Raw genomic sequence first — 24649 nt, 5'->3', positions numbered from 1 at the left:
AAGTAGAATAAACATTTCTTGATTTGGGGAGATGAAGTTTCAAATGTCCTCCTCTGAGTGACCACGTTATGGAAAGAATATCAGTTTGTTTGTCAGTGTTATTTCCTGTTCTCAAGTTGCTTAATATGCTCTCGCTTTTGCAACACGGCACACAGGGTAAAGAATTCCTGGTCTAGTGGCTGCACTCTTTCTTTACGTCAGAAATCTGCTCTCTTCAGAAAGCTGAAATGCTAACAAACATGCGGGGGCTAAAAGTACCTAGCTAAACATTTCAGCAGGTTGAGGCAAAAAAGGGGTTTTGTCTGAAAGGAAGGTTTGCGTGTTTCCTGGCTCAAGCTAGCTGAACACTCTGCTGTGCAAAAGAGGGTTTTAATAAAGCTTATACTTTTTTCCCTTTAAAAACCAGATTTTCAGCTTCTGAGCTCATTTTGGGGGTAAAGAGATGCTTTCTGCTCAGAACAGGTTAGGTAACTTTTGTTGGCCACATTTTTTTCCGAAGTAATTATGCTTCAGGGGCCCTGTGTTACATCTTCTGCCTGGAATTGTTTTTATAGAGTAACTGGAAGCGCTGCTGAATGGGGTTCCTTGGTGCTTTCCCTTCTCTGTTCTCTCCTTAAATGCTTACACATTTGTTAAATGCTGCCTGTTTGTCTGTTATCATAGACAAATGTTATATGTTGTCATGTGTTGGACTTTTTGCCTGATGCTGAATTTGTTTTTCCATGTGGAAAGTGCAAGTAAGAAAATACTGGAGTTGTTTAACCTGTATGAAATAGCTGAAAGACTATTTGCAATGTGATTATTAAGTATATTCAAACCAGGTAGCACAAAGAACGGGAAGAGAAATGGAAGTGCAAATGAAACCGCCTCTTTTTTTTCTTTCTTGTCATCCTCTTGTGGTATTATGTAGATCCCCAGCCAGATGGCTACTGGCTATAAGCTGTGCGTGGATTCACAGGATTTTTACTCCTCTGTTGGTTTCCCATCTGTCATAAACTCAGAAGCTGCAATCCAGAGACTGACATGAATGTCAGTGTCTTCTTTAGCACAGTGAAACCGTTACGCTCGAAGGCTGCAGCAAGAGCGCGAATGAAGACAGGACAGTGTCTGGTTTAACAGCCATGCTGCTAGACTGGGGACTAAAATTTCTTGCAGTTAGTTTAAACTAGCACTTCAAACTAGTTTGACCACTGTGGTGGCAGCAGCCTCCGACAAACACTGCCGAAAAAGTCTCCTCAAAAGGAGTTTTGCTCTGTTGTTGGAGCTCAGCGAAGATTGTAAACCCACAATTGGTTTCGGTAGGAAATCTCATGTCTAAAAATAAAATAACAGACTGTCTTCAGCAGAGAAAAGGTGATAAAAGTCAGAATCTCTCAGCCCTTGGAGAACAGATGTGAAGCGTCTTAAAACAATACCTTGGTCTTTCTTCACTTTAAAATGTCCAGTTCAGGATTCCATAAGTTTTCCTTCAGCATGGAAGGAAAAACATGTTTGTCACTTGAACAAACACATTCAGTTTCTGTTAATGTAGGTGAAAACAGTGAAAAGCATCTTAGATTTCATAGTGTAAGTTAGAACAAGGTGATAGTAACTTTGTGGTCACCCACCGGGCCTCAGCATCACTGAAGCAAAGAAACCTTGCTCCTCAATGTAAAAGAAGCTCTCATAGTCTTGCTTTATATCTTGTCAGATTCAAAAAAGCAAAATGAAAAACTAAATTAAACCTTTATGAAACAGGCATGAACAAGTGAAATAGAAATAGGGGCTGAGTACACTCTAGAAACTGTTTTAGAATTCATTTTAGCATGTAAATGTATCAAAAAGAAACATGTTTATAAGCCCGTAAGGAAATCACTACTATTATGAAGTCTTCCCATGTTTAGACTTGGTGTTCTTTATTAATGGATTTGACTTACATGAGAATAAAAGTTACACCCCTGTGAGAAAATAACCACTTTCCCGAGGAGTAGCTGTCTGAAATCAAGCAGTCTGGTAATCCAGCTTCAAAAACCCTGTCAGGAGCAAATTAACCTTTCCGTTTCCACTTTGTGTTCAGTTCAGTAGGAAAGGGAACAGCTGAAGAGGATGATGAAGTGTTAGACTGTGTTTCAGGTGGTTTCTAGTGCATGGTGAAGTAGCCTGGAGTTAACTGCCTTATTCAGCATCAGACATCACAACTGGAGTTGTTTCAGTCAGATGCTTCAGCAGCACAGTGGACTCCAGGTCTTCTGCCTAGGCTGAAAGAACACCACATGATGAAATAAGATATTGATTGGAAAGACTGCCAGAACTCTAGCATTTTATTTCCTCTGTTTCCTGCAGAATATTGTATTGTAAATCCAAGCTTCAAGTCAACGGCTTGCCCTTTGTTATAACACCATAATGTTGTGATACGCTTGCAGTTCGTTTTCTTTGTGTTAGGCAGAAAAGATTTTTGCAAAAATCACAATAGGAGGCTGTATTTCGTGAATGACATTTTCTGAAATTTAGGATAAATTGATGGTAGGATTAGGTAATTTTTCCAGACTTTCACTTCTGTTGGTAGCCACGGGGATGACACGCTGTGAATTGCCCCCACCCTGTAGGGATAAGGCTCTGTGTCAGAGCCCTGGATCATTCATCTGCATTCAGGTTAAAGGAATAAAATAAAATCCCATCCAAATGCTGGTAGTAGGAAACCTGAAATAATCTGAAAAGTGAGGTCCTACTTCTGATGACAAAATTATTAATCCTGTGTTTCTGTGTCCAAAGGAAATGGCTGAGAACAGAACAGTATGGCCCTGTTGCCTTTAATAAACCTCAGCCCTAGATAATGATAGAGCAGGAAGAGCTCTCGAGTGTTCAGGAAGTAATGTCCTCCCTAAAGGACTTTATAATCTGCTCTATGTCATTGACATCAGAGCTGCAGAGGGCTCTTTTGTCCCTCTGATCTGCAGCTCCAGCATATGCCATGGACATGCATATGAATATAATAGCAAGCCACTGGTCAAAGTAATAATTTTTCCACAGAAGTAATACAGAACAGATATAAAATGCAAGAATCAGGCTGATGTGGAATGGATTTTCAGAAAGAAATATATAATTCCGTTCACCCGCAGTGAGTCCTGGAGAAACCTTGAGAAGAATTATCTACATTAAAAAATAAAGACATATTGTAAGTTGGCTTCAGATAAGAGAAGAAATAAGAGTTGGAAGCATCTGAAAGTAATAGGTAATAGAAAATGTATCAAAAGAGATCACCCTAGAGCTCTCACTGAAATCTTTGAAACAGCTCAACAAATTTGAGACTGCAGTCCCAGATTACATGGATGGTGTTGGGAAAGATTCTGTGCTAGAAAAAACCATTTGCCAACCTCCCCCACACCATCAGCCATATCAGGAGCTGGTTAGAAAGTTAAATGGTATATTCCCCTTATCTCTTTTAAACACTTATAGCAAAGACACACCAACCTGCAGTGGTAGGATGAGGTTTTCTTGATGTCGGCTGTTACCAGGTTTGCTGAGAAACTGCTGTTATCTGAAGTAATGGCAATATGTTTCCAGCACCTGATCTGATCTTTGGAAGATCTTTATTTCTTTGAGTAATGTTTTGGCTTTTAAAGTTTCTCCTTATAAAGTTTTTGGGTTTTAAACTCACTTTTTATCATTTTTTCCATGTTTTATTTGTCAACTTTTGCAGCAAAGATAAAAAGAGAAGGATCATGATTATACTCAACTGTTTTCCACTTCAGGATTTGTTTAGTTATGAATGCAGTTGTTTTTCACTGTACATTGGTTTTCATGAAAACTGCTGTTCTCACATGTATAAATTGTCCTCTAGGCAAGCTTTGTCCTCATCCAGACATGAACATTTTGGGAGAAGAGCTGAGGGCAATATGAAGTAAGAAAGTGCAAACATAATAAATTACCTGCTTTTGAGGTATAAAAAAATATTTGAAATGTCAATGGAAAAAAAGGAATCAAAATGGACCTTAGAAAGGGGTAGGGATTAAGGCTTCACTAAGGAGTGATGATAGACTTGGTTTGGGGCAGGATGAGAGGAGAGCTTCATAGGAAAGCATGTAATTAGTGAGTTTGGGTATGGCCTACGAAGGAGAGAGCATATGCTCCAAATACACTTCACAGTGTACTTTTAAGCCAGATGCCTGTGCCCAGCCTAGGAAATACATTCTCCAAAAAGCATAGAGAAGAAAACCAAGCGAGGTGGGGATTAGGGGAAAGGCTTCCAGTTCCATGATATATTCTTTCTCTTGCTCTTGTCTTGATGAACTGTCCCACAGCTAGGGGAGTGTTGCATGAGATTTTCAGGTCCATTATTTCTGACTTTCGCCTTGAATTTCAGAAGAAGAATCTAAAGCTCAGATGTTACAATTTGATCCTCTCCCTGCCTTAAAGTTTCTTTTGATTAATGCTGTAGAATTCTGTAAGCTTTGGCACTGTTTATCTTTGGCTCATCTTACCTGCATTATGGATCAATGTGTTTTAACTCTGTAAGTTCTGAGCACATTTCTGAAGGTTTCCGAGGGTAAGCCCAGGCATATTGGCCTTGAAGGAGCTTCAATTTGGAAACCTTAGTTGGTTCAGAATTGTACTTGTTTTTTATATAGTATCAGCTTTCCTGGAGATGACAAGAGAAAGTCTCCTCTGAGCTAACGTTGCTTGTGGCCTGACTGCTGGTAAAAAGTGGTCATGCCTGCATAACACCCTGACTTTGAAATAATTCAGTATCTGAGCAGTTATAGAAGTTGTGTAGTTGTGCTTTTATTTACACAGAGGGAGAGGCCAAAAAGAAGAGATTTGAAAGAAACAAGTTCAGGCAGAATTCGTTTTTGTTCAGGAGCAACAAAAATTGATTCAGCTGCCTTTTGTCAGTAAAAATGCAGCCTGGTAGAGGAATAGTTATTGCAGACATCTAAGGTTTAGGTCTTGTTGCTTGCACCAGGATCACAATTTGTACTTTAAAGATAGTGTCAGTTGTGTGTAGTCCAGAGAAAGAGAAGAAAAAACCGGCAATTTGAAATCTCACATTACACTGCAAAAAGTCAACATCAACTCCTTATTTTACCATATAGCTTACATAATCTGCAATGCATTTATCTTTTTTTCATGATTTAGTGCTTTTCCATACATTCTGAATTCTTTGACCTGGAAAATGTCTCTCTTTTCCTCATTGTTTAGTGAGAAACTGACCTTATGCAGAATAACATTCCCTGCTAATACACCTTGAAAAATCATTTATTTATTTATGTCATCATACCTTATTTATTATACCTTACTTACTGACAGAGAAATTTATTACATCAGTTCAGTTGAGGCTTACAGAACAACCAAGCTCCTTAGCTTTCAGAGCAGAAAGGAAGATGATCAAAAGCTTGCTTTCGGAGAAGGAGCTACTCTTCTCATTTACATTTCTTAGTGTTTTCTAAGATGTCTTCCACCTCTCACTTTTTATTAGAGAGAGTTTCAGAATCAAAGTGGCACCTATTTATCATCCAAACTGAAATTCCAGCCCTCACCGTCAGCCTTCTTTGGCCATGATTTTTCCCCTTTTATGACCAAGTGAGCACTGGAGCCTGTCAGGATGCGTAGCTGCATTAATCATCTCTGCTCACTACAGCCAAGCGAGTGGACAGGAAGCATCTATTTACTGAGGGCTTGTCTACGTGGGGAAATAGCCCAGACTGCTCATTAGGAGTTAACTCCTTCCATGGACTCTCCTCGAGCATTTTTCTGTGGTTTAGCTTCAGGCTGCTTTGGAAAATACGGAATTTGGTGTTGGGTGTACTTAAACCACTGAAAGCCTGCATTGGCGTGCAGTGTGGGTTCAGAACATGATCCTGTCTCCACGTGTCACTTAATCTTCTGTAACTGACCCTCTTCATGCTCTTAGTCTGTGGCAAATGGAAGGTAAAACTTGTTAGTTCAAGCCTCTTACATCAATGCTTGTGTGTGTAACTTGCTTGTGTGTCCTTGCGCCTCTGCACTCGTACAGGGGAGCCCAGAGCGTTGCTCATGTCAATTTGGGTGCAAGTGTTATTTTTTATAACTCCCCAAATAAACATATCTGATGAGAACTCATTATTTTTCATGATAGGGGACAAGAACTGTGTAGGATGATCTTTTACACCCTGTATGAGCTGTGTATTATTTAGTGATGTTGAAGTTAGTTATGTTGGACTGTCTTTTTCGTAGGCATTTTCATTGACCAAAGATGAGTAGTCTTTGGAGATGAACAGCTTAAAGTCTGTTTAATACTAGTCTAGTATATCATCATCCTGAAAATAAGAGGCTTTGTTACTATGGGAGTTAAAGTTTATCTTCATGAGAAACTTGAATTACTTTACAAACCCCCTATTTTTAAAGCAATTTATACTAGTGCAATCTCCATTGTGGAATCTATTTAGTGTAACTTAATTTCATTAACTAAGCCTTAACCAAACCACACTACATTGTTTTTCTAATTGAAATTGTGTTCATTTAGAAGTTTGATAAATGCATTAACATTGTATGCATTTTCAGTGGGAATAGAATAGAATAGAGTGGAAAAGAAAAGAATATTTCAGTTATAAGGGTCCTACAGTAATCATGTAGTCCAACTGCATGACCATTTCAGGGCTGACCAAAAGTTAAAGCAAGTTATTAAGGGCAAATGCCAAATGCCTCTGTAGCACTGATAGGCTTGGGGCATGGACCACCTCTCTAGGAAGGCTGTTCTGGTGTTTAACCACCTTGTGGGTAAATTTATACTCCTAATGTCCAGTCTAACTCTCCCCAGCACTGCTTTGAAACATTATTTTCTCAGTAAAACAAAAACTTGTGTGGTTTTTGATGTTCCTTTTTAACTGTTAGTTTTGTTACTAGCTATAAAAAAATGCTCTCTATGTGTTTGATACCTATTAAAAGTTGAAATACTAAGAAAAATACTGCTTATTTTAAAAGATCAGTGTAGAACCTTGTATTAAGACAGATCCTTAGCAGAAAATGTATTATGTGTTTCGGTTACCTAGGCACTATATCTGGAGTAAAACATGATGACCATTACCAAAAAAAAGTCAACTGAAAGAAGCTGGTGTGGCTACATTGCTAGTAACAGATTTGGCTCTTTGCTTTCAGCCCTTTCAACTGTACTACTTTCTTTGGCAGCTGTGTTCTCTTTTCCAAACTTACATTGCTAGATAAAGTTTTATTCAGTGATTTCTGCCAGAGAGGAACAAAGGATAGTTTTCTTCCAATTTTTGGGACGACATTTGCTATTGCCTGTGAAATTCCAGACTGGCTGGAGGGGCAGCAGAATGCAGGATTACATTTTAGCCCTGTACATATATTTGTATTTGTTAGCAAACAAACCCACTTTGTTTGACAGCCTTTGTTTGGGTTATATGGCTATTATTCTGTCTTTCTCAGCAGCAAGTGTTGATGCTCATATCAGGTTTTGTTAAAGTCTGTTTATACTTACACTTTCTAGAAATTCTCTTTTGGGATGGCACCTCAGCATTTGTGTCAAGTTCTCTCTAATGGGGTTAATTAATTAAACAAGAAAGTCCAGGTTTGGTTTCAAAAGAAAAATAAAAAGGCTTCTACCATTTATGTACTGATGATTCAGAATGTCTGAGCTTAAAATTCAAGTGCCGTATGCCTTAGCCCCAGTGAAGGACACTTACTTAATCATTCTGAATGGAATACAATACAAATGAAGTAAATGCAATATCGGGGACTAAAATAGAGTTTACACATATGTGTAGTAAAAGTGTTCTTGGGGCCTTTAATTCTGTACTGTCCTTGGCTCAGATTTCTACACTGGCTCACTGCCATCTTGAAATGGCACAAGGTAGCAGCAAAAGCTTTCTTGTATTCTGTGTACAGGAGTTGGAAAAAAATTAAATTGCAGAGAGAAAGAAGCAAACCACTGCAGTTTTGTATTCATGCAGTCATGTTTTCTGTCTGTACTGCACTTCATCGGGCTGTGGAGCCTTGCAAAACCTCACTCAAGAAGTTGCATGACATCAAACCTTGCAGTTGGGAAAAGCAAAAGGTGGGGCCGCACAGAACAGTAGGGGTATTGCAACTGCACATGGGAAGTATTTGGGATAATTATGTTAATAAACTTCTCTTTTGAATAGACTGTGTAGACCTTAATCTAACAGTGAAATGAAAATATTTTCATTAGGAATGACACACATTCAACATACAAAAATCTTCTCTAGTTTAATAACTTCCAAAAAGACAGCATTACAGCCTGAACTAATCTCCTAATACAAAAAAGCACACTGAAGAATTCAGTAACTTTTATTATTTTATAGTCTCATTTTCTGAGTTTAGTTTAATTAACAGAGAAATTTTGCCTTTAAGCTTCACTAACATCATTCAACACATCCATAAGTTTTTTCATTGTGAGGATGTACAAGTCAGTCAGCAGTTGAAAGTTTACTCCAAAACCCTGAAAAGTCAGCAGAAAGGCATTTGTTGATTTTAGTGGGTTGGGATTAAGTCCAGAATAAATATCTAATGATACCAAAACACTTGCTTATTCTTAAACATCTGAAAATTACTTTGTATGCAAAAACCTTTATTTCTGATAACCCTCACTCGAAGAAGAGTCTCCTGCTACCAGGTACCCAGCTAATCCTTGGTTATGCTTGTAATCTTGCATGCTCATGAAGACAAGTGGTTGGTAAACAAAATACGGGACTGATTACTCCTGCCAAAAGCTGTATTGTCACCCTAGCAGCTACTCCCCCCACTTTTTGATCACCCGGTATGGAAGGCAGACCTGAAGTTAAACCTTCTCTTGTTGTCCCCCCACGTATGACCTATGCTGCTGCTTAGTCAAGACATTTTCACCTGCACCTTTCTTATGTAAAAATAGAGTAATTATTATTTTTAACTCACAGTTATTGTAGGAGGGACAGACTAAAGAGTTTATGCTCCCGCTAAACTGGTGATGAAAGATATGTTTTAACAGCAGTTTAAACTAAATTGTAAGCTTACGGAAGTTCATAGTACAACAAAGACTTGTATAAAGTCCAGGGACCCAAACTCTGCATCAACTTGCAAATTTGTAATCTGGATTTTAATAGGAGGCTCCTATTTAATACAGGAACAAAGCAAAACATTTGGAACTACTTGTACTGCTGATATATACAGTTTTATGCTGACTATAGAAAGTTACATTTTAAGAAATACTAGAACCCGTAATATAATGTACATATAAATATGAAGCTAATTTTGTGTTTAAGTTTCCTAACCACCCCAAACTCTGCCAGTCTCACAGCATGAAAGCCACAAAAACTAGGACTGAGCCTAGCTTCTTCCTCCTGTTGAGCCTGAAAGCTTTTCACTGTGTAGTGTGGAAGAAATAATAGCAAGCCCCGGGCTGAAGGGCAGAAAGTAGCAGCTGAGCAGTGGCAAGGATCAACTTCTTCAATCTTCTTTCCATTGCAATTAACTGCATACCGAATCTTAGCCAAATGGTGGCTAATAGCAGGGATGAAGTTTAACCTGTTTGACTTTGCACTGGAAGGGACGAGCACCACAGGTAGCCTCACTTACAGCTAAGTACGAACAGAAGATTTAACAAGCTACTACTTGTCAGCTCTTAATTAGCAGCTCCCATCAGAACAGTAGCACCCAACTGCAGCACCGTCTGCTTCAGTGCAAAGTCCAATTCATTAGTTAAGTTTTCAGAATCATCATCTCTTGCTTGGACGATGGTATTTAACAGCTGAAACATGGCAAGATTTGACTACCTTTCAGTTTTTTCTGTACTTAGGGAGAGTTTCTAGCTAAACTTAGTGCCTGATAGTATCTGCTAAATTGGATGCAAGCAGCAGGTCATGAGGTTCCTTGAGCTAAATGCCTTGAATGCTGCAAGGTGATTTTTGTTTATTTTGACTTGCAGTGTGGATTTCCATATCCACTGCTATTGCAGGAGACAGCTGTACAACATTTGATTCAGCCAAGTGTGTGCTAATGACCAGTAGCCTTGTTGTTTGTTTGCCACTGCTGTGACATTGCCGCCTCGTGGCAACGACACTTTGCTGGGGGCTTGGAGAAGTTAAGCCATGCTGTGTGTATTCACAAGATAGAGCACAGGTTGTTGAGCTGTCTGTGAGAAAGTGTTGAGCTCTTGAGGGAAGTTGTGTGCAGTAAAGTGGTATACTTTTCGAAATGTACTTAGGACATTAAAGAGGGATTCAAAATATAAGGTACAGTAAAACCGTGCTCAGATTGCACCGAGGAACAGTTAGAGAGTTGAAAACTGAGAGGATAAATTGTTTGCTTTGGACCCTGTATAACTGAGGATGTGATGGAAGTGTATGAGCTGGCACATCAGCCACGCAAAACTCTCCCTGTTAGGAGAATATTTCTTATATTCTGCAGGTCCTGTGGAAGCCTACAAAACCTAATACGCATCCCACTGATATAAATTCCTACATTTCTAGCCATCTATGTTTCTCAACCTTTATCCAAGAAGGTGCATCCTACCATAAACTTGCAAGCAGAATGTGACAGAAATGGCATGAAGCAAATAATTTTGTATGGACAGGGGATACCATAGCTAAATGAGCATGACGCTCAGCAAATCACACACGGGAAATTAATGTTTACTTCAGCTTTTACTTTTTATTTCCAGGATTTTGAAATGAATGCTATAATAAAAGAGGAGGATGAGAAACATCTTCAAGCATTTATATGCAAATGTGCATCTCAATATTGTGGTTTTAAATAGTCTCTGGACTCTTTAAACTCTGCAGTTCAAACTTTAGAACACTGCATGGGTGAATCAGCCTCTTTGGATATTTAACCTCTGAGCCATAGATTCTTACACATACACGCACTGCATGTTTATGCTTGTGTGAACCCACACTTAAGCAAAAAATCAAGAGTGATAAATATAGACTTAAGAATCTAAAGTGTGTCCTGTTAAACTATAAACTGTTATTTGCATGAATAGGTTGTGCATGTGGAAGCACTGGGAACATTTTCTGGTGCTTGGAAGTAGCACTCCAAAACATTGTATGAACTATTAGCAGTCTGATACAAGTTATTTTTAATGTTTTATAATAAATTTTGTAGTAATTCAGAAAACTGCTTGTATTTTTGCATGAGTGCAGGGAGTAGACTGTTGTGGTTAGTTTTACCATGGAGGAAGAGTGACTGCAATGAACAGCAAGAAATATGCCACAATCTTTTAATCTTTTTCTGTAATGCAAAAAAGACTATATTTTTTTCTATACCATGCAATTAAAAGATTAAAATAACACTAAAGTAGTCTAGGCTTTTGGAAAAAAAAACTTATTTTTGTATTTTTGGCAGTATGGTGTGTAAGACCTTCTATTTCAGTAGTCGAGTATCAACTCTTGAGTTTAGCAAAAGTGCCCTTAAATAGTAAACCAGAGTTATGAAACTGAAACGTATATTCTTTGAAGGCAGAACACCTGCTAAAATTATTGTATCTTACAAAGGAAAGAAAAAAAGATAAAAAGGAACAGAACAGGTGTGATTGCTGTGTCCCGTGTATCAGAATCCTTACTGGTATTATTTCCAGACAAATGAGGGAGAAGAGCGTGTACAGCAGTGGGAGCAGGGAGCCAGCCAGGAGGGAACCATTTGGGGGGCTACCCACACCAGCTGTGTTTTGGGGTAACTCCTGGTCCAGTGATGTGACCTCCCTGCAGTGTTCAGAGCCTGAGAGGCGCATGTGGGTACTGAGGGTTGGAGCTGGCCATGGCACAGGGCATGGCATGTGTGTGCTTCAGGCCAACAAAGCACGATAAGGATGGGACAGGGGGCTGGTTGGGGAATTTGTTCCAAAAGCACATTCCAAAGGAAACAGGGAGCCCGTAGGGCCTTTGCAGGGAGAGACCTCCCTGTGCCCACCAGCAGCCATCTGAGGTGCCCCTGTGCAGCCACAGGGCTTCAGGAACTTGTGATTACAGCACTCCTTACTCTCCCTTTCCCTGCCTCGGACATGGGCCCTGGAGGCAGAAGGGGGAATTCCTTGTCTCCAAAGCTCAGCCTTTCCTTGGCTGCCTAGTGGGGTGATGGGGCCGTGCAGAGGTGGCAGGTGGGACCCTGCCCTGTGCCGAGGCTCTGGGGCTCAGGCGTCACGGGGGTGTGAGAGAAAAGCCCTCACCCCTTTGCCAGGCGCTCCGAGCGCGACGCTCTCACGGGCGGCCATATGCCGGGCTGCCAAAAATAACGGCTATTTTTAAAGGAGTTGGGATAACACGACCTGCTTCGCTTGTTACAGAATAAACTGAGAACTGGTCTGTTGTTTCACGCTGGTATCAGGGTCAAGAAGGGCGAGTGTTTCCTCCTCCATCCTCGTATGTGGATGTGATGCTGCGCAGGAGATCCCATGTCCAGCTTGTTGGCTGCCGTATCGTCTGACAGCTTTTATAGCAGAGAGCTTGTAGAGAGCTGGGATAAAAAGAATGATCTCGCTTTCAGTCAGTTCTGTGTTAGGGAAGAAGTTTTATGCTAAGTAAAGATTGTCCATTTTCATGTTAGGGTCTAACCATTTTTGTATTTTACAGGTCTATTTCCCTTAAAAATTAAATTCTACAAATAATTATATGTTTCTCTTACAAACTGGGAAGTTTTTTTTCACTTGTAAAAGTTTGTGTTCTGTGAAATGAATGCAGAGGAGCTCACAGGGATGCAGAGTCTTCTCCCACTATTCCCAACAGAGATTTTCTTTCTCTGAATCATTCTCAGGCGATGCTATCTACTGCTGTCACTCTTAGCTGTATGTCTGTCACATTTCCTCTTATCCTTCCTTCAAAAGTGTATACTTGGCCTTTTTTTTTTTTTCTGGGAGATCCATCCAGTTACCCTTGCTTTAAATCCCAGCAGGAAGAGATTTCTAAAGCAGAAGTGTGGGATCGATGTGTCACCAGCCCACACCTTCTTGTGTGCTGCTCTGCTCTGCCCTTCCCTGCTATCTCCTGCAACCAGAGGTGCCTCATGGACCTGAACATTTACATACCACTTCACATCATCGGTTTTTTTCCTTATTTTTTTACTTTAAATGGGCTACATAATATTAAATATGATGCTGTTAAATAATTTCTTATCCTTAATAATGGAACGTTGCCATTCATTTAATTACACCTGTAGACTGAGTGAGTGTTGCTGAGCTAATATCAGATCTAAAACTTGACAGCCCTCTTTGACAAGTGCCTGTAGGTCCCATTGACTTGAAATTTACATTGCTACAACTGATGGAATACTCAAATCTGTTTCATTTTTCTGAATTTGAGAGCAGGGACACTTTTAATACTTAAATTCCCATCTTTAACATTGCACAGATGGTGAAATGTTTTTGCATTTTTTATATTATTTTAGGTTACTGAAGTTAATATTCTGCTAGCTACAAATATCCGTGTGCATACCACAGAGTTCATTCTGAGGACAGAGCTCTAAAATAAATTATAGACCTTGGTAGCACTCGTAAATCAGTCATTTTTTTTTCATTGAGAAAGTGGTGGCACTGGAAGAAAGTTATTTAGTGATCAAAATGCATCGTTAAGCTTTTAAAAAGGGATTCGGTGCCTGTAGTAGAGCTGTAGGCGATTTATGGCTTATCTGTACTCATTGCCTCGAGCTTTTGGAAAATTTGTAAACAAAGCCAGATGCTCATTATGTTCCTGTTCAGGGTTGGTTAGATGGGTAAATGCCATCAGAAGCACTTTGGTCCTGTTGGGTTTTAGCATGTTACAGAAAATGGAATTATTCCAAAATATTTTTTAAACGTTTGTCATCCATGAAAATATACTTCTAGTTTCTGCTCATAGGATGGATGTTTTAAAATAACTGTAAATTATAAAAACATGGAAGTAATACTCTGAGAGCTGCGTTGTGTGCTAAACTGTGGGTCCAGCTTTTTCTCTGTGTCAGAGTTCATACTTACACTGTGTGATGTAGTAGAGCACCAGTCACCCTTTTTAAGAGTTTCAAGCAATGCAGGAGGCTGTGGCAGTTTCAGCTCAGAGTAGCTTTGCATTTTTACCAAATATTAGGGAACTGAGGTGACTTTTCTTAACCAGTTTCATAAGTTGAGTCGTTTGTTATTGATTTGATATTTTTTGCTGCTTGCCATTTGTCTTCTGTATAGATTACATGCTGTGAAAAGGGTTCTTGTAAACTACTTTTTTTTTTGCTTTTTCCTGCTCTTTAAACACAAGGAAACGTGCTGTTATACATGAATTGAATTGCTATATGACAATAAATTTTTCCTTGTAATCATATTTATTCCAATATAATCATCATGTAATCTATTTCATAATTCTTGATTAACTTTTTGTTGTTTTTTTTTTTTTTATTTATTGGCTGCAGCTGACCAAGTAAACAGGTCATGGCACGCTTAACGAAGAGACGACAGGCAGATACAAAGGCTATCCAGCATCTTTGGGCAGCTATAGAAATTATCCGGAACCAGAAGCAAATTGCTAACATTGACCGTATTACAAAGTAAGTGACCTGTTCCAAAAAAAGGCTTGATGAGGGGGAAGGTTGATGCTATTAAAAGCCCTTAGAAACAGAAATAGTAAACATCGTGAAATACTGTGAAACAGTTGTGTGTACTTCTGTGTTACTAATTATTTAATTATTAAAAACCCAAACTTACTGAACTGAGCACCTGAAGATCCTAAAGTGAGGTTTAATACATTGAACTGAGATCTTACCCTGTATTTGTTTTGCATAAGCATCTTTAGGAAATATGTAACATTTATAGTGCTTTAACTGCGTTTAGCATTTCAGAGGTTAAAAATACTAGAACTAGATATAACAGTTAAGGACAAAAGGGCAATAAAATCTGTAAATAATCTATTTCTTTAGGAAAATGTGATAAGCCAGTGGAGAACTATTTTCTAGAAGGTGAAGAGAAACCTGAAGTGTCAGGTTGCTCAAGTAAATAAGCCATATTTGCCGAAATGTGCGTTAAGTTGCTATTAAAAAAGACATGGCACGATTACCACCTGCGATTAATACTATTAAAATATTCTTCAAGGTGTTTTAGACACTGTATACACAAAGAAATACATATTCTTTGTTCTGTGGAGCTTGCAATGTGTAAAAGGTCTACAATATAACTTGTAGCAGCCACTGTAATAAAAACTGAGGGAGGTTTTGTGCCTCTCTCTGCTTTGTCTGCATTTCCAGGCCAACGTGTACGTCACATTTGTCAAAGTAATCAATATGAATAATTTAAAAGAGCAAAAGTAACCAGTTGGCAACTCTTCAGTTGCCAGAACCAATGTGAACTGATAATGAGGCCAGAGACCACTAAAGGGGAGAGTTATAAACAATGCAGGTGACTAACGAAGCAAAAATCATTGTAACATGGTCCATGACAGGGTCCACTGACAGAGTTTGGAAGATCTGGGATGGAAGTGACAGGCAAAACTGGCTTCATAAATAGAAGAAGTGTAACAGTTCAGGTTCTCCAAACGTAGTGAACAATGAACAGGAGAAAGAAAAAGGGTGATGTTCCAAATGAATTGTTGTGTGCCTGGCTTCTACAACAAGAAAAATGCCCCATTAAACTGAAAAGCACCTTCCCAGAGACAGGGAGTTCCAAGAGGGCTTGAGAAGGAGATTGTATTTTAGGGAATTTCATTTTTGAGACTGTACTGGAGTTTCATAATGCATTAAAGCATATATATATTTTCATCATGTCTCCAAGGAGACAACTGGGTAAACTAATGCTATACACTTTCCATTTTAACATTTCAAATTACTTGCTCCAGGCTATATATTAGCTGAGTTTGTTAGCTGTTTGTGCTCTTTTTAGATGTAATAAAGGGAGACAGGCATGTCTAGCTGGGAATTCATCCCACTCTTATGAGAGATGCCTAGTTTAAGATAGTGTGAATAACATTTAGCTGGGTAAAGTTGGGTCAGACAAATCATTACAAACAAGGTTGAGAAAACAGGTAATTAGATACTAGAAAAAGAAGTACTGCTCTTGGTAACTGACGGGTGCTTTGATTTTTTAGTCTCGATCCAGATTGTATGACTCATTTCAGAAGAAAAATAAGTGACTAAACAGAAATGCAAGCAACCTGAGTACTTTGAGAAAGATGTGCAAGGTGTTAGCAGTGAAGAGCAATCTAGAAAGTGCTTGGACATTGTAAACACTCCACATGCACATCAGTGACAACAGTGATGAACGCTGATCTAGTTTTTTTATTATATGATATTTTAAGGAAATGGTTTTTGACGAGGAAAAGATAAAGACTTTTGAGTTGCTGTACAGTACTATTCATTGATGAAGAAACACAGATGACATAGTAAATGAGTGTGCATAGGATGGAATATTCAAAATAAAGTTCTGAAATTAGCTGGGCATCAGAAAACTGAGCAGTTGATGTATTCTTCCAGGCTCAAAATTATTTGGTTAGGTGAACTGCAATTCCTTGAAAGATCAGTCAATGTCTGGGCACATAAGCAGAAGTATGAATAATAAGAAAGTTCAAAATCAAACAGTGGTCAAAATTATGAGCATATGGACATAGTTGGAGCTAAATGGAAGATTCTAATACTTTGATTAGTAACATTTTTTAGAAGTGTTAATACTCCTTGAGATTGACTGAAAGAGTGGCTTTTCATATTACAAATAATTGAAAGTAATAATTACAATGACATTTATGGAAGCAAGTCATCTTCCTGAGTAAGGATACAGCAAAACAGCAAGATAATATTTTTTTTTATAAATCCATGTTTAAGGTAAGCAATAGTCTTCCTACTATGTTATGTAGTGGATGACAAATGGGTACTTTCAGAGAACATCTCACATTGAAAAGATGATTCATTATTTGATTTTGATTGGATTTTCTTTTCCTATAGTTTGAGCATTTGTTTGTTGCCGGAGACAGAGTTGTCCTGTATATTTTGTGACCTCTTAGTCCAAACACCTTCAAAGCAGAATTGCTCTGAAGAATTACTGCTTTCTTCATCAGATGGTTTGCTCTCTTTAAGCAAATCTATTTCTTGGCTTTTCTCCTAATATGTAGTTCAGCATAGCTATCTCCCTATTCTTAACACATTCCTGGTTATTTCATTTACTTCTTGTTTTTCTTAGTCTTCTGGTGCCGAGTAGAAGACATTAATGTCAAGGAACATTTACTTTTTATGGCCAGGGAGGAAATGTTGGTGATATAAAAAGAGGATTCATTGTTTATGGATTATGAACTGGTTTAGCTCAATATGTAAATTTAAAAAAGACACATTTATATAACACATTAAAATATGGAAATTCGGAAAATGTAACCTGCACACTTTAAGTGCAATTGTCAGAAAATATCTGGAGTAAAGAAAGACTTCCAAAAATGCTGGCAATGGAAAGTGTGCAAGAAAAACCTACAGAACTAGGCATGCATTTTCTGTAGAGAACTTAAGAGTAGGAGGATAGTGTAGGAGGAGCCAAGAGCACTAGAAGGTAATTCTAATATTATCAGGAAAAACCTATAAGGAAAGAGGCCCTTTAATTAAAAGTAGACTAAATCAAGTATGCTTTGCTTTTTAAATTGTTGAGGGGAAAGGCAAGAACAGAAAAATGCATGATTAAAAGTGATTGAAAACTGTCATATCAGGGAAAGAGTCACTTGGAAAATTTGAATACATAAGTTAGAGCTTTCAATAAATTAGTTAGTAAGCTTACTGAACTGTTGGCAATTTTTTTAGAAAAGTCATTGCATGTAGAGAAGTATTAAGAAACACAAAAAAGGTGTCTATATGTTAAGGAATTAAAAATATGTGGGTGTAAAAATGGCAAGAATATGACACCGTTAATTGGAGTATTATATAAATACTTAAATAAAAGCAATGGTAGGGAAGAGACCACACTGCAGAAGCTCGATATCTCAAAAAAAAAAATCAACAAAATCATTGTATGAAAGGGATTCTTCAATTTTAGTAATTCTCTGTGGGGGTACATTGCACTTTCTGTGGGTTGGAGAGAAGAATTCATCAGCAGCTTGAAGATGAAATGAAGGACTGAAAACCAATAATAATGAGAAGAAGAGTGTAGTGAATTTAAAGAACTTAGTACTGAAAGTGCAAACTACCTTTAGAAGAGAACTTTAAAATATATATTTTAAGTTCCTGTCTTTGTACATAAGCTTGAGTATATTCAATGCATTTTTATTTAATTGTAAAACTCATTTGAAGGCAGTGGTAGCATTTCTGTAAAGGTGGGGAAAATAAGTATTGTCACCTAACTTATATTGTCATAGCGTATCTCAAGTCAACTAATTACAATAGCTTAAAATCTGACTACAAGAAATAGCTAATATTTCTAAACTACAACATTTCTTAATAACAAGATTATATTTCAAAGAGGTATTTATCAAGAAATATTACTTCTTTTTCTGTCCAGACTTGATATTGGGATAATTTGACCTCTGTATATCAATTATTTAGATGAGTATTATTGGTATTAGTTATATTGTAGGCACTAGTGACGAAATGGCTTCCCATATCCTGTGAATTCTCTGTCAAAAGCATGGCTTGACAAATTGTTCATCCTAAAAGTGTGTTAAAATTTATAAATATGCTTTGACTTTCTGTTTTTTCCTCATTATCTTCCATCTGTTTTGGATTTGGGGTAATGTCAAAAATTGATTCTATGGAATAAAATGCCTTAAAATACACTGGAAAAAAGACATACATATTTAAATGAGTAGGATAAATTATTGACGTTCAGTTGCATAGCAGATTGGGAAGTATTTCTGTACAGACACATTTTTAAAGTTCTCTTTGTTTGGCTATTCCAATCTCCCAGTTTCTTTTGTAGTGTTTTCTTTATAATTCCCTTACAGGTAATTGGACTCCTAAGATTTAATTAACTATTAATTAAATATTTACCCCTTTTCTCACAAGGTATTTGGTTTCCTCAGTGGCAATATATGAACATTTCATAACCTTTATGATTAGTTCATAGTTCATTATCTATTAAGTTAATGTTATTAAAATACCCAGTTGTCATATACGGTATTCCAGAACTATTATTGGCCACTTTCAAGATTTTGTCATTGTAAATAGATAATTATTCTTGTTTCTGAACTATTCCATGAAGACTAATGTGAAGAACCAAAACACAATTCTTTTCTTCCATATTTCCTTCCTCATGACTTTTTCTCTCTCCCTTTGCTGTGTTTCATGATTAATTTAGTTGATTGGCTTCTCTCTCTGACTCTTTTAAAGGCTATGTCTAAACCATCTTTGTGTACCATGACAGGGAATGCCCCGGCACCCTCTGGAGCTATGCTGGGACTACACCTCGCTGCCTTTGGCTCACAGTGTGTTTCTTTGGCCCTGGCATATTGTTTGTTTGTTTTATATGTGTGCGTGGTTCCTCAGTTCTCAGGGCCAAAAATAATACAGCCCACAGCAATGCTATTCTTGAAACCTTGAGATAGAGACATGATAGTTTGCCATTGGGCATGATGTGAAGGCATCTGAGGACACATAGCGTGCTGGAACAGTGTTGGAGTGCCCTTGGCAGCAGGAGCCAGCCTTGGCATGGTTTACACATGTGTTCTCTGTAAGCTCACCCCTTGGCCGTGCTCTGCCTCTTTCCCAGGAGGAAGAAGCTGGCTTTCTCCAGAATGGAGCCTGAGAACGAGTTAGTTTGGGAATGAAACCAAGGGTGGCCATAGTATACAGGGTACAGGTATCACAACTTTTGGTACCATGATCCTGACGGATAGACCATTAGCTAGGATAAAACTGGTAATGCTATAATTGGCTGCTTTGTGTTATTTTCAAATAAAGTAATACTGAAACTATCTGTTCCATCAATCAGAAAGCTTTTAGCACATAGAAGTTTTATCACAGTAGTGGTACAAGAAAATATTGGTTTTTTCATTAATAGATGCAAAGACTCTTGTCCTTTTTAATTGTCTTGCAAATAGGATGGTCCAGTACTAGGTCCCTAAATGGTCATAGACATTTTCCCATATTTGTTCTGTGTACTCATTTTTGCTATATTGTAATTTAATGTAGCTGCAGATAAGTCAGAACATCTAACAGAAATGAGCAGATCTCAAGCCAGTATAGAGTAGACTCTGTCAGTCCCTTGTTAGTTCTGTGCAGACTGACATTAATCAGCATTGATGGGATAGCATGCCAGAAGAGAATTACTCAGTATGAAAGATTACTGTAAAATGATGAGATTTTCTGGTCCCACAGTTGAGATGGACTCGCCTGCAGTTGTAGATTGAGTATGCGACGCTCTCAATTTGACATTTAGGCCTAGGAGGGGGGTTTCTCTTCCAAATATCACCCTGAAATTTCTCTAGTCAATGTCTGAGAATCGTTGAAGTTCATATATCTGTTTTTGTTCCTTAGCTCTTTTGTTCTCTTTCTGGGCTCTCTACTTTAACAGAAAACCATTTCTAGAAGTACTGATTAAAGCAAAGTTGAGAATGAGCAATTTATTCTTAGGTAGAGAATAATGACAAGAGAGTTTAAATAAGAAAATGAGCAATTTGAACTGGTAGGGAATAATCATGTAAGTCTATAAATAAGCATGTGTGATGCAGTGGCAAGAAAAAAAATTGAAAGAACAAGTTTCTTACAATATTGCTTATTTGAAGCTTGGAAACTTGTTAGAAAAAAAATCGGTTACTATTTGATGAAATTTAAATCTTCCTAGTATTTTGCATGTTGCAACTAAATAGTTGCACATAAACAAAAATAGTAAGCCATAGGAAAGATTAGAAGAGCAGATGACACTGGATTTATAACTTGATAATCCTGTTGTTTAACCTTATATGAACAGAAAGTACTATTGTATCACCTGATATTTCTTTGACCGAAATAAAAGCTTAGAAATGTTCTTTTGCTTGTTCATTTCTTATCCTTTGTCAAGCCATTCCCCTAAAATATCTGTCTTTTTGTTGTGGGAGAGCAGGTTTATCTGAAAGCAACTGTTTGAAGTAGAACATCCTCCTGTTATGGAGGAAAACACAGTGGTTGCTTGAGTTCACTTTTAACCAGTTTTATTGTGTCCTTTTCCACATCTGTACATCATCCTCATGTATGTATTAAATGTGAATATGTGAAGCAAATAGTGTTATTGGAACCCTGGTCAGTTTTGTTGTGGTGGAACAGGTTAATATTGAAGGAGGTGCTCAGGAAGTTCACGTTTTACTTTTTATTTGGGAAGGGTTGAGGAAGAACAGTACAGTGAAGTTTTATTCCATGCCATGCAGTATAATAGCAGTTCCTATTTATGCAAGGGTAAGCAAAAGTGTGAAGCACAAGGTGCTACAATAAAAAAAGCAAGATAGTACTTCCTCAGCAGTCCATAAAGCTGCTTCCAGTGGCAACCTGTCTACTGAGTGTTCACAAGAAAACAAGCACGGAAACATATCACGAGGTAGTGACAGGGTAGAAAACCCTTAGTTTTCAATACCTGCTTATGCATTTTCTGTTATAGTCAGGGACAAGGTACTTCTTTCTGTCTGACTCCACTGAGTCAATCACCTTTTTAATTTCTTTTACTTTCCTTCTCTGTTTCCAATTATAAACTTCAGTTGCTTTTTTTAGCTGCAAACCAATGTGGGTTTTTTTCTGTTTTCAGAACACTATTTTTATGTTAAACAAAGAGAATTAACTGAGTCTAGGGTTTTAAAACTTGTAAATCCTTAATCATAGATCATCCTGAGGAAAAAAAGTCTTCTGTGCTATGTCAGCAATTATTTGATTGATTTAGTTAAAAACCATTATATATTGATAAAACAGAAAGCAGTCTAAAAATGATCATTTGACTCCCTAATAATGAAATTTTTGGTAAAAGTACTACTTTGGTCATATATAAAAATTGCATTATGAGTGCACAACTAGCAGTTACAAGCATGGCAATCAATACATTGCATAGAAATATGCTGGACACCAAAACACTTGACTTGTTTGATACATTAATTTTTTATACTGATGGCTTCACAGTGAGGTTAAATGATGGATTCAGGTTGAAATTTTTTTATATCTTCAAAAGCTCAGTTATATGCTATAAAGTAACAAAAAGAACACTGAGAACTGCATATGTGAGGGAAAGTACAGGGATTCTCACCAGCTTTTGCATCAAAACTGATACAAAATTTTGTTTGCGAATTTGTACTGAGGCTGACCAATGAGGTAATATTCAACAAGGTAATAACAATTTTTAATATCCAGATTCAAAAAATATTGAAAGAGAAGCAAGAATTAAGCTAAATATTCATATTTTATAAGACCCTTAAGAAAGAACAACAGATTGCAATTTTATTGCACAAGGAGTGTTCGCAATGGCATATGTTCATTAAATTTCACCTATGTTACCTGTAGGTAGATAAATTTGTCATGCAGCTTTTATCTATTTGTTTGTAGGCTGTTGAATCTTAATTTTGTTTATGAGTTCAAAATAATTTTCTGGTTTGGCTATTAGTTAATTTTTATATTGCTGATATTAATGGTCCATTTTAAGAGCTTCTTTTAGACGTTTTTGACTAAGGAGAGTGGAAACAGGGATTACAGGAAAAAATGTAATTTTTTCTTGGAAAAAATCTATAAAGAACCTATCTGCATTTGCTCTGAGTAGTAGAAGAATTAAACTTTCTAAATTAATATACTTGGTTAAAGTGTTATTTTGAGTTTATAATGTATATTAATAGTTACTCTTTTTCCCGCTGAGCTCTTTTGTTGATGTAGATTATTTCCTTGATTTGTGTAACAAATTTAATCACATTAATTAAACTGGTTAAAGGAATGTATAAAAGGAAGTCCACACGTATTAAACAGTGCTGTCTGTAATCTCTTAGGGATAATTGTTCCTTCAGCTTGGTACTGAGACACTGTCCCACCGTGCAATAAAGAATGTTGCCACCTGAATTGCTGAGTCTGCTTTTCAGTGCTGGCTGTCATAAGACTATTTCAATGCCTGGTGTAGAAAACTCTTCATCGTGGGACTGACAGAGGTTCCTCCAGCCTTGCTTTAGCTGGCTGGGCAACTGTTACTGTAAGGGTTTAGCATAGAAGGCTATTTTATTGAGGACTGGAGCTTGAGGTGAGGTGGAACTTTCTGTTTATTTGCTTTGATCAGTAATATTATTGCATACACATCTAGTTCCTACATTTTGTTCTGTGAGAAAATAAAGAGATAGGTGTTCAAAAGTTCTAACCAATTTTGCTTGATCGGTTTTCTTTATCTAATAACTCCTCTCTTAAGAATGCTCTTATGTGGTATTGCTAGTATAGCAGTATTCTTTTTCTGTCTCAAAGGTCAATGTTCTTCATTGATTCAGTAGGTGAAGTCATCTCTGGGCTGAGCCTGAGTATGTCTGGTAAATAAAATGATTCACACTAACAGCACAAACACGTTGTTATTAACAATAGCAATACTCCATGTTAGACGTTTGCTGATGAGAGCATACTCATTTAAACTCTCCTTATTGTGTGTTACTATTAAAACTGTAACATTTAATGTTTCATATAATCCATGCAAACTATGAGCTCCAGTAGAACTATCGAGAAGGAAAGGGGTGGAAGTGTAACTGACTTGAAAAATCACTGTCCACATTTTCATTTTCATGTACTTCATGCTTCTATTAATATTTGTATTGAAGTTGTGTAAGTTTACTCAGAAAAAAACATAACAGGCTAACTTTATTTCTAATTACTAAAAGTAAACCAATTTTCATGTCACAATCAGTATGTTTTTTTTACTTGAATCATAACATCTTTATAATATTTGAAAGTAAACCTTCTAGCTTATATTTGGGTTCTTTGCTGTAAATAAATGTGATTTTCTATTAGAAGTAAAAGGTAAAAATGGGTGGGACATGGCCATTTAACAGCTTGCTATCTGGCCTGAAGTGCTCATCAAGGCTTTCTCTGTAATCAGTGGAGAGAGAATGATCTCCAAAGCACTACTCATACCATCTGTTTTAGGCTGTGGTTTCATATTCCCATTCATATAAACAATATCATCACCAAAAGCAGCAGCTCTGCCCTGATGGCTTTTCCAGCCGTTGTGCTGTTCCCTAGATGGTAATAAGGTGAACATTTGTGTGACAGTGTGATGATTTTGAAACTCAGCTAGACTTTAATCTAACAAAAAAATCAAAACATGCCCCCCCCCCAAAAAAAAAAACCAGAAAGAAAAAGATTTTGACCCAGATAAGACCTGAAATTAAATCAGATGGAAAACTAAAAAAAAAAAAATGAATCATGAAAGCACTTGAATGTTTATTTTTTTAAACATGTTTTGGATTGAAATGCTCGGTATGAGCTGACTAAATATTTCATTTGCAAGGTATTATCTAGGATGTTACATTCTGAGTCATGTAATACTTGTTTGGATGTACTTCAGCACATCCAAAGAAAAGAGGTGATGGAACAGTGGCCCTGCATATACAGGAGCAGTTGTACCCATGCATGTAGTGCCCCTGAACAATTAGTGCTCCTGTTTGCCAGTCGTGCTCAGTGCACACACCTGTACATTACCAACAGCACCACATACAAGTTTTCAAGTTGGAAAAATGAGAGTAGAGTCCTTTTTCTAAGAAGGTGGTAGTAGTAGTTCTGAAAGGGAGATTTTTGTGGATAAGGATTGAATAGCTTGATACCTTAATTACTTGCTTTTCCCGGTCATATCGGT

The 24649-nt window shown here is 37.4% G+C and overlaps 1 protein-coding gene across 4 annotated transcripts in view; it reads left to right on the top strand.

The window, feature by feature from the left end:
* The window catches only part of ZMYND11 (zinc finger MYND-type containing 11), a 106071-nt gene that overhangs the window by 30632 nt on the left and 50790 nt on the right, over positions 1 to 24649 (top strand). For all 4 annotated transcript variants that reach the window (XM_027686787.1, XM_027686790.1, XM_027686789.1 and 1 more), the window contains exon 2: positions 14341 to 14475. In XM_027686787.1, the coding sequence (XP_027542588.1) occupies positions 14360 to 14475 (116 nt within the window). In that variant the 5' untranslated portion in view covers positions 14341 to 14359. The remainder of the gene's footprint in view (positions 1 to 14340; positions 14476 to 24649) is intronic.

This window comes from Neopelma chrysocephalum, unplaced genomic scaffold (assembly GCF_003984885.1).
Source record: "Neopelma chrysocephalum unplaced genomic scaffold, ASM398488v2 Primary Assembly neopelma1_72, whole genome shotgun sequence".
Taxonomy (NCBI): domain Eukaryota; kingdom Metazoa; phylum Chordata; class Aves; order Passeriformes; family Pipridae; genus Neopelma; species Neopelma chrysocephalum.
Note: the sequence above shows the minus strand (reverse complement) of the source record. Positions and strands in the feature narration are given on the sequence as shown.